The following is a 13,199-nucleotide window of genomic DNA, read 5'->3' as shown; positions in this document are numbered from 1 at the left end:
ACAAAAAAGGCCTCAGATTTTAATATTTTTAAAACTAATTTTGATAAAATTTTATATAAATTAAATAAAATATTTTGTTTTTATTACAAATTATTTAATACTTTACAACTAAATTGGTTAATTAAAACAGTACATATGAGAGAAATATTAATTATAAATTGAATAATCATGAGATAAAAGGTGAGTACATCATTAATATGAGAAATAGTAGTTATAAATGGAGAGATCATGAGATAAATAGTGAGCATATTGTTAACATGAGTTACTTGAGTACTATAATATATACACATTCTTTTCTTATTCAACTAAAATATGGAAAAATTTACATGAGTGTTTGATGTTGCCGTATAACCGTTGAAATGTCTTATTTCATTATTTAAAAAATATAGAGAAAATAGATTTGAAAATGTCATTAATTTTGTTAAACAAAATTTATATAATTATTAAATAAAATATTAATAATTTATTTATTAAATTTTGAAAAGGTATTATCTAATAATTTCGCTTTAGGCTTCATAACGTGTTGGGCCGTCCCTGGTTCCCACTCTTGGCTCTGGTTTAACATTTTCACTTCTGGCTTAATGTTACTCACTTCTGTTGATAAAAAAAGGAAAAAAAACAAACAAAAAAGACGTCTTCCATTCAAAAAAGCTATGCCATATAAAAAAAAGGGTTTAAGAGAGAAAAAGATAGAGACTATTTTGATAGAAAAGGCAACCACCAAAAGAGAAAAGAGAGGAATAACCATATTCCCGATTTTGTTAAATCAGTCTCAGAAAAACATCGATTTTGCATTCGTTAACCGTTGGATCGGGCCGATTTTTGGACAGTAGGTTCGCAACATTCAATTCTTCGTTTTCAACTGTCGGATCGGCTGACGTTCAGAGAGGGAGAAACCGTGCTCGAGGTGTGAAACGACAAGAGTTTGTGAAGCATAATTCTAGAAACAACTTTGATAACGGTAAGAGCATCACTACATCCGCTTTCCTTGAATTATATGTGATATAAATGTATTGTGATGTTATGTATTGGTTTTGTTTGTGTGTTATCTTTAAAATGAATATTAATAATGGTTGTGCTTGATATGCTCAAATTGTGGGAAATGAATGTTATATTATATGTTGTTATAATGGTTGTGTTTGACATGTTGTGGTTATTCAAGGTGATTATTGTGTCTAAACTAAGTTGGTTTAGGACAAGGTTGGATGATTTTGGGACGCTCTGGTTTAATGGTCTATATTGTTACTAACAAAAGTGTCTACTTCATGCATTCATAGTTGTGTGGTGCATCTATAATTGGTTGGAGCCCAAAGTTGTCTGGTGCGTCCATAATTGGTTGGAGCCCAAGATCCTTGCGGGGATGTTGAGTTAGTGGTGTTGCTTGGAAGGACCCACAAAGCCCTTGTAGGGGATGTGCATGATATTCCAGAATCATGCATTGACATATAATCTAACAAATAGATTGTGCATTTTGGTTGATTTGTATCTTTGGTGCGTTGTGATTTTTAACCGTTAAATGAAGTATATGATTTATTTATATTTTTGCTATGACAACTATATATGCATGCATATTTGCTCTGTGAAGTACGATAGCATGTAGTTTGAGGCTCCGAGATACTTTTGTATCGGGGTTAGACTTGTTGGGTGAGTTTTTCCACATGTACAAAGGTTATGACTATGCTTGGGGTAGTAAAATATCAATAGTTATGGCTATAGGAGTCTCTTTTATTTAACGTATTAAATTTACTTTTAGTGATTGTAAATATTTTAATTCTTTATTTTTGAAAAATATAACTAAAAATATTATTAATTGATTTTAGGATAAACGAGTATTTAAAATAATTATAAATAAATAAAAGTGAATTTGTATTTTTACGTTTAAAATTATGTTAGTTAATGTCCCAAAAAAGCGGAATGTTACAATCAAAGTAGTAACGTAAACCGATAAAATGTCTATAATTGTGATAAATTTTATATACGACATAATTGAAAACTATCTTACACTTAAATAACATAATCACAAATAAAATGCAGGAGAAAAAAAACCCAGAGATAACGACTTATAATAGAAATAATTTTATATCAAAAATAATCTCAAATAGATGGAATTCTTTTTTTATAAGCAAACTATCAAGAAAAAACAATATATATATATATATATATATATATATATATATATATATATATATTGAATTTGATAAATTTATTTTATGCGTAAATATTATTAAAATAGTCAATAAAATATCAATTTAAAACTTATCTCGAAATTTCAAGAAACGGATTTTAACTGCTATTATCTTTAACATTTTGTCGATGGTGTAGATTGAATTTGCAACATTCTTATAACTTCGCTATTTAACTATTTTATTTTAATTACCAAACCAACTTTTTATCAAATATATTCACTTTAATTAATAATAGAGGTTTCTAATAGACTATGTTTAGTACTAATAGATTTAACTTTGTTCGTTTATTTATCGAAATAAATCAGTAACATGGATAAGAGTTATATTTAAAAGATATTTATAAATAAATTTAGTATTTTTAAAAATACTTATATTTAAAAATAACTTTTCACAAGTGTTTATGGCATGGTACCATCCTATCCTAGTAGTATAATTGTAACATTCAAAACATCCTCGTAATGAAATATTTGTCTTCCTTTATTTAAGATTAAATTATATAAATCACATTAAAATAAATTAATTTTATTAAAATATAATAATATAAAATTATTATTAAAATTTAATTAATTATTTTTAAAGTAAAAAAATTAATATTCCATTGTGGATGATATATTGCGATAAGTCTGAATGTTCCATTGATAGTACTAAAGCTAGACGCCCGCCAAGATACTTTTTACGGAATAGTGTGAATCGTGTTAAGATAGTGAATAGAAAAATAAATAAGATAAAAAATTAATCACAATAAAATTAAATTGACAAAACACATAAAGTTATATTCACAATATAACAAAAAATTAAAATAAAACAATAAGGGTAATATAAATAAAATAATAGGGATAATATTCACAAAGAATCAGTTCGACTTGAAAAGATATAGTTTTATTTATTGTAATTGTTGTTTTGGTTCAGTTACAGGCATAAAGATTGCAATTTGCCTGCAAAAGGAAGGTAATACCGAGTCAATCTCATGAAAGTTTACCTCCAAGTAAATCTATCTCTTAATTCCTCCGATGGAACAAGTATCACATTAATTGGACTTGTACAAGTTATGCCTGAATGAGTATCATCAAATTTTGAAATGTGCTCAAGTAACATTGGTTTTAAACAATCGGCAACACTAATCAGTATGGATTGGATATAAAATACAAGACTAATCAAAGATATGAGATGTAAGAAATAATTCACAACTACTTTCACACCTTGAATGTGACCACTGTTCACCGGTCATATCATGCCTATTATCAAATTAAATATAGAATTCAAAAAATAGTGCAGTATCTATTATTTGTACTCCTTATCAGAAGGACTTAATTGCACAATGAACCAATATCATCAATATTCCTCCCTTTTCTCAGAGATTCATTGATAACATCTCTAAAACAATATTTGAGGAAGGATGGAGATAACATAATACAATCGCCCCCTAAAAAATAAAAGTAACCAAAAAAATTAAAGTTAAATTACATTTGTGGTCCCTTAACTTAATTTTAGGTAACGTTTTAGTCTTTTATCTTTTTTTTTTTTTCCGACTTGGTTCTTTATTTTAATTTTAATTGACAATTTAATATTTTATGTTTTAAAATTTCAACAATGTTATCCTTTTCTATACAAAAATTCAAAAAAAAAAAATCAATAAAAAATCATAAAATTAATTATATTCTTCAATATAATACAAATTTCATCAAATTTGTAACGCAAATCTTCAAATAAACTCATATTTTCATACTTTATTTGATATTGTTAGGAATAAAGGACTAAATCGGAAAAAAAAGAAGATAAATGACTAAAACGTTACCTGAAATTAAGTTAAGGGACCACAGATGTAATTTAGCCAAAAATTAATATCATATTTATAAGTCATTGCTTGGATTATGCCTCTAGCAGTTACTACCATATTAATTGGTTGATGCCCAATTTTCAGCATGTCCGTCCCCTTTAAGCATAGAATTAGTTTATATTAAATCGTTAAATATTCATAATTATAATTATGAAATCATATATAGTATAATTATGATAGACAGAACATTGAATCATCGAAATTATGATATATAAATCATAATTGATATAATTAGTTAAAATTAACCGTTAATTCATCGAAATTATAATTTCAAAGTCATAATTAATCTATATTGTTTATATTTAATTGATTGAATCGTTTGAACATCAAAAGTAGAATTCTAAGTCATCATTTCACAGTCATAAGTGTTGATTCATCACACCCATCTGTATCCCACATGTTTGTGTCAGAGTTAGACTTTCAATACGGAAGAAGACAATAACATCGTTAAACCTTGGTATTCCGGTAGAAACTAATAAGAAATGATTCAAAATAAAGTTTACTCAAGAACGGAAGAAAAAGATGTTTGAATTTTTCGAGAGAGTTAGATAGTAGATGAAAAAAAAAATGAAAAAATATTTAATAAGATTTCAAATGAAGGGAACAATTCAAAGAACATGACATATCTCTTTAATTTAGAAAAAAACATTTATGTTTCCTATATAAACTGTAATTTTAAACACTTTACATCAAAATAAATTCAATGTATTAAATACATTAGATAATTAGATAATGTCAGACTAAATGTAACCTCTACCCAAATTATCTCTACTTACAATTTTATTTTAATCCTTAGTGGGTAGTGTATAACTCTATATCATTATGTAAAGAAAAAAAAATCTCCATAATGAAAACAACCTTAACATCCTTAGCATCCATGATAATGTTTTTTATTAAGCTTTCAAAAATACATTACATGAACAAAAGGAGAAAACAATCATAGAAGAAAGTATAGAAATTCAAATAAATTAACTTCAATACGGCATCGATGATATTTGCGATTTTCTTTTACAACACCAAATTCAAATTACTAAGTGATATGTCATTTTGACGACTTTTCTTAAGCCGGTGTTGGGATTACCAAGTTATAATTTATATTATTTGCAATTTTTATGCGTGTTTAATGGCTTGAAGGTTGTAGAAGGAGAAAGAAAAAAAACGTGACAGCTACTCTACAAAAAATATAAACCACTTAATTGATAGTTCACTCTAAATACTCTTTAGCCTTAAGAATATATTGAAATTTGTGTTTTCAATTTTTTAAAATTGAAAAAGTTATTTTTTCTATAGAAAACGTTGATTTTTTATTTCTTAATAAAGCACAGTTGTCGGTACACTTTGACCTTTTGGTCCAGGCCAACCGTCACCGTAACTTAAATAATCGTCAGCTTCGTTTTGAAGTTGGAAGAACGAGCACCGAACTTGGCTCCGGCAAGTCAATGGTATGTATCCTATCCTATGCTATGCATCTTTTTAATTACTGTTTCCTAATAATAATCTAACTCATTATGCTTCGTTGATTCGAACAAGGCAAGCGCAAGCGTTGGCGAAGAAGAACATAATAATAATAATAAACTGATTCTGTATTCATATTGGAGGAGTTCATGTTCCTTCCGACTCCGAATTGCTCTTAACGTCAAAGGTACTCCACTCATTCAATCGTTTCTCTTGTTTATTAATTAAATAAATTATTAAGACTCTCTTTCTCAAACATTTTCATTCATTCAGGGCTCGAATATGAGTACAAAGCTGTCAATCTGTTGAAAGGAGAACAATCTCATCCTGGTTTCTTATCCGTAAACCTAATTTTAGTATTATTATTTTATATATTATTAATTATACTTAATTTAATTAATTTCCTTTTTCACATATTCAGAGTTTCTCCAGCTCAACCCTATTGGTTTTGTTCCCGTTCTCGTCGATGGTCCTGCTGTAATTTTTGACTCTTTCGCCATTATTATGGTCACTCTCAATCCTTTCTTTTACTTTTCCAATTATTGAAATTGTTTGTTTATCTCTGATCATTTTTTTTGTGATGTCTAAATGAAATGAACACAGTATTTGGAGGATAAGTATCCTCAACATCCTTTGCTACCCACTGATATTCACAAAAGAGCTATCAATTTTCAGGTGGTTACTATTGCATTATTTTCTCCAAAATTTGAATAACCAGGCCACATAGATAGTGCAATAAAGTGCTTTTTTCACTGTTAAAGTGATGTCAATTAGGATCAGATGATATCAAATTGGTATATGTAATCAAATTCAAATTATAATTTTATTATTGGGTTGTAACGGAATTGATGTTCTGGATTCTCTCTTCCTCAAATTAACCCGTAAATGGATTCCCTTTTGATGATTTGATCCACAGGCTGCTAGTATTGTTTCCTCATCTATACAACCTCTTCATAACCTAAATCTCCTGGTATGTATGTAACCTTTTTTTCTACAAAATTTTAGGTTGTTTATGTCCTGGTATGTATGTCACCTCTTTTTCAATAAAGAAAGAAGCAACCTCTCTGTTGATCTAGAGTGCATATTATAAGTTCATTTCCATTTTTTTTTTCTATTAGCAGAAATACATCGAAGAAAAAGTTGGCCCTGATGAAAAGCTTCCATGGGTCCAGAGTGTAATTAGAAAAGGCTTCACAGGTGAGATTAAACTAACTTGCTCACCAATTGGTTTTGAGAGGGGTTAATAAAATTAATAGCGAAAGAAATAGTTCCATAGTTAATGTCAATTTTGTCATGCATTTATTCAAAGTTAAAAAAATTTCTTTACTATTAGAGCCTATTGCCATAATGGATCATTAAGGGAACAAGGTTTACTTTCTCAATTTTAACTTTATAGATCCTTTTGGTCCAAACGTCAAGAACCATAAGTTTCATTTATATAACATGGAAATGGGCTGGTCTCATTAATTAAAATTTTCTCCCGGTACCATCTATCATACTACCCCTTATCCTTATTTGTGTTTCTACAATATTTGATTTTGTTTTATTCTTAATTAATGGAACACATACAGTATTTGGCTATTACAATGATAGTCAATGAGATGAGACCGATTGAGTTAAAGTTTCTACTATTTGGGCACTACATTTCTTGATAAACATTTGGACTTATGTATGAAATGAACTGGAAATAAGAAGAGAAACCAAAAATAGAAAGTGCATATGATGAGAACGAAGTTCTATCTTCTAAATTATCCCTACGTTGGTAGTTCATGAGACTGTAATAACCAGTTGGATTGCCGATAGTTGATATCTATATCCATCAGGACCTCAACTTTTTTGAAAAATAAACTGCTTATTAAGGACTTTGTCAACAGTGCAAATCTAATTATGAGCCTATCAAAATAAAGCGCATCTTTTGATTGGTCAAAGTTAAAGTTAGCCCTGGTGGAACGAACTTTGTTAGCTTGAGCATTCAGGTCTTGGTTATTTTTTAACAGGCTAGCATGCAATGTTAACAGTTGAAGAAAATGTTCACTGTGGTATTTTGTCCTCCCTGCTTTATTTTTTTATTTTTTGAATGACAAATGTTAGTATAGTCAGTATTATGTTGGGGCCTGGAGGTAGGAATCGAACTCTAGACCTCCTTATCTCTCCACTTCTAAGCTCCCCCACCCCAACCACCAACACCTTATATCTCTTCCTTTACTGATAAGAAATATTCTGTTTATGTTATGTCCTTCCTTACTAGATACAAGTTTCAGTGTGTTGTTGACTTAATCTAATCTAATATAATATATTTACAATTGAATGTGGTTCAGCACTTGAAAAGCTATTGAAAGAACACTCTGGGAGGTATGCTACTGGAGATGAAATTTTCATGGTATGTTGCTAATCATTGAAGTTTGTTCGTTTTAAAACTAATAAGAGGAATAAATAAATCCTTTCACAAGGGTTTAGTAGCCAAAAAATCTTGGCTTCCAATATCTACTATTGATATGCCTGATCATTGATGTATAATAATGTAATAAATGTATTTATGCTCTGTTATTTTAGAATATAATAATGCAATTCAACTCCAAAGTCAATGATCACAACTCATAAGTTTTTGAAAATTAATAGGGTTGTAGAAACAAGTACTAGATTTGCATATTTTTTTGGAATATATTTCCGGTTTAATGTTGTTTACCGTAGTTATGTATAAATTAACATGTTCATTATCATTTGCAGGCGGATATATTTTTAGCGCCTCAGTTACATTCTGCATATAAGAGATTCAACATTCCCATGGTAGTATTCTATTGTCTCGTGTAAATTTTATGTGGGGGAATAAGGGTTGTAATGAAACATATGGCTAGTATTGTTGTGGTGCAATTACTTTAACTTCTTTAAGGATGTATCTTCTCTCGGTTTTCCCTATTATAATTAAAATTTTAAGCGAGGCAGTTTTAGCCTTGTGTTTTGTCCACACTCCAAACATAGGTTGTTGCCTAAATAACTTTGGACATTGCCTATTAGCTTTACCATTTAGTTGATTTAGATTCAATGTTTGTGTCAACCTCTCATTTTGTGCTCTTCAAACCAAGCTAATAATATGGATGTGTAAGATGTTAATGTTAGTCTTAGTTCAAATCTGTTTGATTACAAAATTATGCAGAATTGCATGAGTTTCTAACTCTTACCACTTGTTGGCTGTTGGTGTCGTATATGCAATCAACGTTTCAAACATAAAATTGGGTAATTCAATCAGATAGAGGATGCATTAATAAAGGGAGTTCAATTTAGATAAAACCAGTCATTGTGGAATACTCTCACAAATACAAGTAATAGATGAAGATATCTCTGTCTGACATGACATATTTTATAAACTACAAATTTTTGAAACCTGTTATTATTTTCTATATGAAATCTTCCGTCATGTATGAAATTGCATTGCCAAATTCATCATATGACTTGCTTTTCCCTTAATTGTCCAAGCAGAATGAGTTCCCTATTCTATCAAAATTACATGAGACATATTATGAGATCCCAGCATTTCGGGAGGCCTGGCCAGAGAATCAGCCAGATGCAGTAGGCGAGCTAAGTCAATAATTTGGCACTGGTGAGTGATTGCACATGATATTATGAATGTGTCAGTAATCTACATTATGCCGATTCTTATTAGTTTTGGTTATCTTTGGCATAGTTTGTAATTTTCAATGCTTAATTTCAATTGATGGATCACAGATATGCGATCCGATGTTAGATTGGAGCAATTGCAGCAGGACCTGCTGATTTTGCTTCTGGGTGTTGAATTTGTAACAACGACATAACATACTTTATGTAGCAATATGTTTGCCACGTACAATATCATTGCACGTATCATGCACAACTGGGATAAAAATATTTTATGTAATATTAGAGATTTGAGCTTCAAACAATCAAAATATAACTTGAATGAATAATGTTATTTTCTTATAGTAAACAATTCTCCTGAATTAAGTATCAATCATTCAGAATTAACATCGTGCATGTTTGGTTTTATGACGGTGATGGCAAAAATCATGGTGTGCTGTTATTTTCTTATAGTAAACAATTCTCCTGAATTAAGTATCAATCATTCAGAATTAACATCGTGCATGTTTGGTTTTATGACGGTGATGGCAAAAATCATGGTGTGCTGTTATTTTCTTATAGTAAACAATTCTCCTGAATTAAGTATCAATCATTCAGAATTAACATCGTGCATGTTTGGTTTTATGACGGTGATGGCAAAAATCATGGTGTGCTGTCTTGATTTTGTAAAGGCTACATAAAGTAGGTTTTGCAATTTTGTCTATTACACTGCTAAACCAAACATATAGGAATTAAGTGTTAATTATATAATAATGCATATATGGTAAAAAAGAAAATAATACTAAGTATCAACTAAGTATTAAAAATCTAATTAGATGTGTTTGCAACGTAAAAAGTAGGTTGTAGTCTCATAAACAAATGTGTATAATTTTTTATTTTCTCAGTAATTTATCCACATATACGTTAAATTCAGTAGTTGAATTTAAGAGATTAATGAACTTTGTTGAAGGTTGATCTATCAAGAATATGAGTACATAACATTTCATGTATTCTAAAATGGTATTTTATATTGAATGCACACGGTAAATTTATATGAATTAAAAATATTTTTAAGTAGTTTTTTTTATTTTAAAAAAGTCACATTTTGTATATGGGTTGTGCTATTTTTTAATAACAACAACGTACTAGTAATAGAGTTGTCCAAAAATCGGTTGACTAAATTAAATTTAATCATTGAAAAAAATTTGTGTTATTAAATAGTTTTAATATTTAGTTTGGTTTGATTTTTCATTTTTTAATAGTATTGTAAGTTTATAATGAATAATTTAGTGCAACTTGATTCACAAAGAATCAGTTTGACTTGAAAAGATATAGTTTTATTTTTTGTAATTATTGTTTTAGTTCGGTTTGGAAATAATGAACCAATGCTCCAAACCTTTTAATTTTTCTGAATTATTGTAACGACTCAACTTGATTTGATTTTCTTCATGAATCTAGTTAAAAAGTATTTTAAAAACGCTTGTTAAGATTTTAAATATTAAAAAAAATGTTTGATTAAAAATATACTTAAACTTACACGTTCAATTTCTCCGTAATCTAAATTTTATTTTTTATTTAATATTAGCTTCTAAATTTAAATCTTTAACAAGTGCCTCCTAGGATTTCTTAGCATTTGCATTTCTTCGTTAATCAAATCATGACAAGTCTTAATTAGTCTTATTATTTTTTAGAATTTGTCTCATCTAATGTGAACAATTCAATTTAAAAAATAAAGTAATTAATATAAATTATTGATGATCAAATAAATGATTGATATTATGCATACTATGAGTGATATAATACCGACTATTAATCTCTTCATTTTATCAATTTTGATTTTAAAAGAGGAGAATTCGTATCTTTTTAATGTAGTAGTATATGTTAATAGTGTATTATCAAGTAAATATAACTAAGTGATTGTATTTTCTTCATTGATCGTATTTGTTAAAAAAGACTCATATAAATAAAAAATTATAATTAAGATATTATAATTAAATAGTTAATAAATATCGGTGAAGAACGAATTATTTAAAAAAAAATTAAATTTCAATTCTATTTAAAATAATTCTCCATTAAATTTTACTTACTTCAAACTCAATTTTCTTGAAAATGATAGAGTTAAAATAAAAGGAGAGATATAGATAATAGAGAACATTTATTTAATAAATATATTGTTTAAATGATTATAAATTAGTCAAAAAAAACTAAAAAACTAAAAAATATTGTTCCTATCGTAATCTCCCATGGCCAATTTTGTCTGTTCATATCCTTTACTACAAAAAGAAGTTAGCGTTCCCATTTGGCCATTTCAATTTCATAAGTTTTGCAAGGCAGCGTTGCCAGTTGACACAGCAGTTGCACTGCAATTCTGATTCTTTTATCAAACCAAAAAGTTAGTTACTAGAAGAACAGAAAAGAGAGACATAATTTGATGCACTAAAAGCCAAAAACCATTGCTTATTTTTTTATTTATTTTTTTGCAACTTTTCAATTTCTCTCTTCTTCTCTTGCTTGTTTGTTAGTGCCACTATTACATTATCATTACTGCAATAAAAAAAAAATCATTTTCTTTGTGAGCTCCATAATTTCTTAATTGGATTTTATATTTCTATTTTGTTTTCTATTCATTTCCATATTACTAGCTAGTGATGCTACCTTTTATTCAACATGTTCTGTATTGGTAATTTGGTAAACATCATTTTTTTTACATACTACAATTACTTAGTTATTTGTAATTTATAATTTTGCCGGGAGTATTAATTAAATATAAAAAATAGAAACCATTAAAAAAAATTAAATATAATTTATTTGAAGAAATTTAAAATTATAATTTATGCATGGATAATAGTAATTAAATATTACATTTTATTAAATTACACGTAAACCAAACTTTTTCCCTTTTTCTCTGTGATAATTGCACTATCTGTTTCTATTTATGCAAAAAGAATTTGTAAAGACACACCGCACTCCACTCGTTTTCGGCTCTGTCTCTGCAAATGAAAGTTTGTTACGCTACCACTCACTATTCAATATAGAGTACTACTATTAACGCCGTGCTGGAATCAAATCATATCAAAACAGCTTTCTGCGTTCCGCGTTTGTTTTCTTCTCCTCTGCTCTCACCTCTCTCTAACGGTTATTAATTTCTCCATTCCATTTTTCATATCTTTATCAAGAACTGTTCTTTTCTTCCTTTTACTTTCTATTTACTTATTTTTCACAATGCATTCCATTTTAATCATTTTGTACATTTCCTCATTCACAAAAATTGATTGATTTATTATTTGTTACCAAGTCACGATTTCAAACTTATGTTTGTTTTTCAGAAAATGAAGAAGGTTAAAGTTAAGAGTGAGAGTGAGAGTGAGTTGTGTCTGAACAAAGACATTATCTTTGATATTCTTTCGCGGATTGAAGTGAAGCATTTGTTTCGTATGAAGCGCGTTTCAAAAGATTGGAAGCAGATTATTTCAAGCCGTTCATTCATGAAAGCTCAACTAAAAAACGCAAATCTCGTGTTAAACGGCTTCATTGTTCAAGACAGGTATATGTTGTGCAAACACGATATCAAAACGGTTAGTTACATTCCAGTGGAAACAAGAAACGGTGGTAAAGTAGTGCACCAAACTGTTTTCACTTTTCTTCCTGAACAAGTTGTTGTTTTGGCGTCGAGCAAAGGGATTATATGTTGCCGTAGCTGTTTGCCTTCTCCAAATCCAACCAGATTATATCTCTGCAATCCTTGTAATAGAGATTGGATTCAATTGGATTGGCCTCCTCAATGTGACATTACAGATAGCATAGCACTTGCTTTTGATTTTGAATGTGAATTTGAGCTATCCAAATTCAAATTCAAATTGGTTAGAGTGAAACGCAATGAGGAGGATGAATCGTTCTCTTTCACATTTGATTTGTACTCACTAGCGACAAAAGATTGGAGGAAATCAACTGAGATATGCTACTGCAACAGCGATTTGATTAAAAACAAAGGCATATACATTGGAGGTATTTTATATTGGCTTACAGAAGGTGATCAAATACTCACTTTTGATGTGGAGAATGAGCTTTCTTTGTTGATTTCTGTACCAGTTCCATCTGTTGAGTTTAGATCGGTTCCTGAAGCTTGCATA

At 28.9% G+C, this 13,199-nt stretch overlaps 1 protein-coding gene across 3 annotated transcripts; it reads left to right on the top strand.

The window, feature by feature from the left end:
* The first annotated feature begins 5,291 nt into the window (after nt 1-5,291).
* Nucleotides 5,292-9,477, top strand: LOC101490720 (glutathione S-transferase zeta class). Of its 3 annotated transcripts, none has more exons than XM_004499291.4 (11): nt 5,292-5,465; nt 5,554-5,665; nt 5,752-5,808; nt 5,900-5,985; nt 6,082-6,153; nt 6,395-6,448; nt 6,600-6,675; nt 7,797-7,858; nt 8,206-8,265; nt 8,956-9,076; nt 9,202-9,477. In XM_004499291.4, exons 1-10 carry the CDS (start codon nt 5,463-5,465, stop codon nt 9,064-9,066), a joined length of 693 nt encoding a protein of 230 aa, XP_004499348.1. In that variant the 5' UTR covers nt 5,292-5,462; the 3' UTR covers nt 9,067-9,076; nt 9,202-9,477. The 3 variants fall into 3 exon arrangements, with proteins under 3 accessions (XP_004499348.1, XP_004499347.1, XP_027190821.1); XM_004499290.4 differs by having other exon boundaries at nt 5,331-5,465; nt 6,597-6,675; XM_027335020.2 differs by lacking the exon at nt 8,206-8,265 and having other exon boundaries at nt 5,331-5,465; nt 6,597-6,675.
* The last annotated feature ends 3,722 nt before the right edge of the window (nt 9,478-13,199 follow it).

This window comes from Cicer arietinum, chromosome 7 (assembly GCF_000331145.2).
Source record: "Cicer arietinum cultivar CDC Frontier isolate Library 1 chromosome 7, Cicar.CDCFrontier_v2.0, whole genome shotgun sequence".
Taxonomy (NCBI): domain Eukaryota; kingdom Viridiplantae; phylum Streptophyta; class Magnoliopsida; order Fabales; family Fabaceae; genus Cicer; species Cicer arietinum.
This window is presented reverse-complemented; position numbering and strand designations above follow the sequence as displayed.

Coding starts and splice junctions, on each gene's coding strand:
- LOC101490720 (XM_004499290.4), top strand. Junction 5,666..5,751: donor AATTGCTCTTAACGTCAAAG/GTACTCCACTCA, acceptor TCATTCATTCAG/GGCTCGAATATGAGTACAAA. Junction 5,986..6,081: donor ACTCTTTCGCCATTATTATG/GTCACTCTCAAT, acceptor AAATGAACACAG/TATTTGGAGGATAAGTATCC.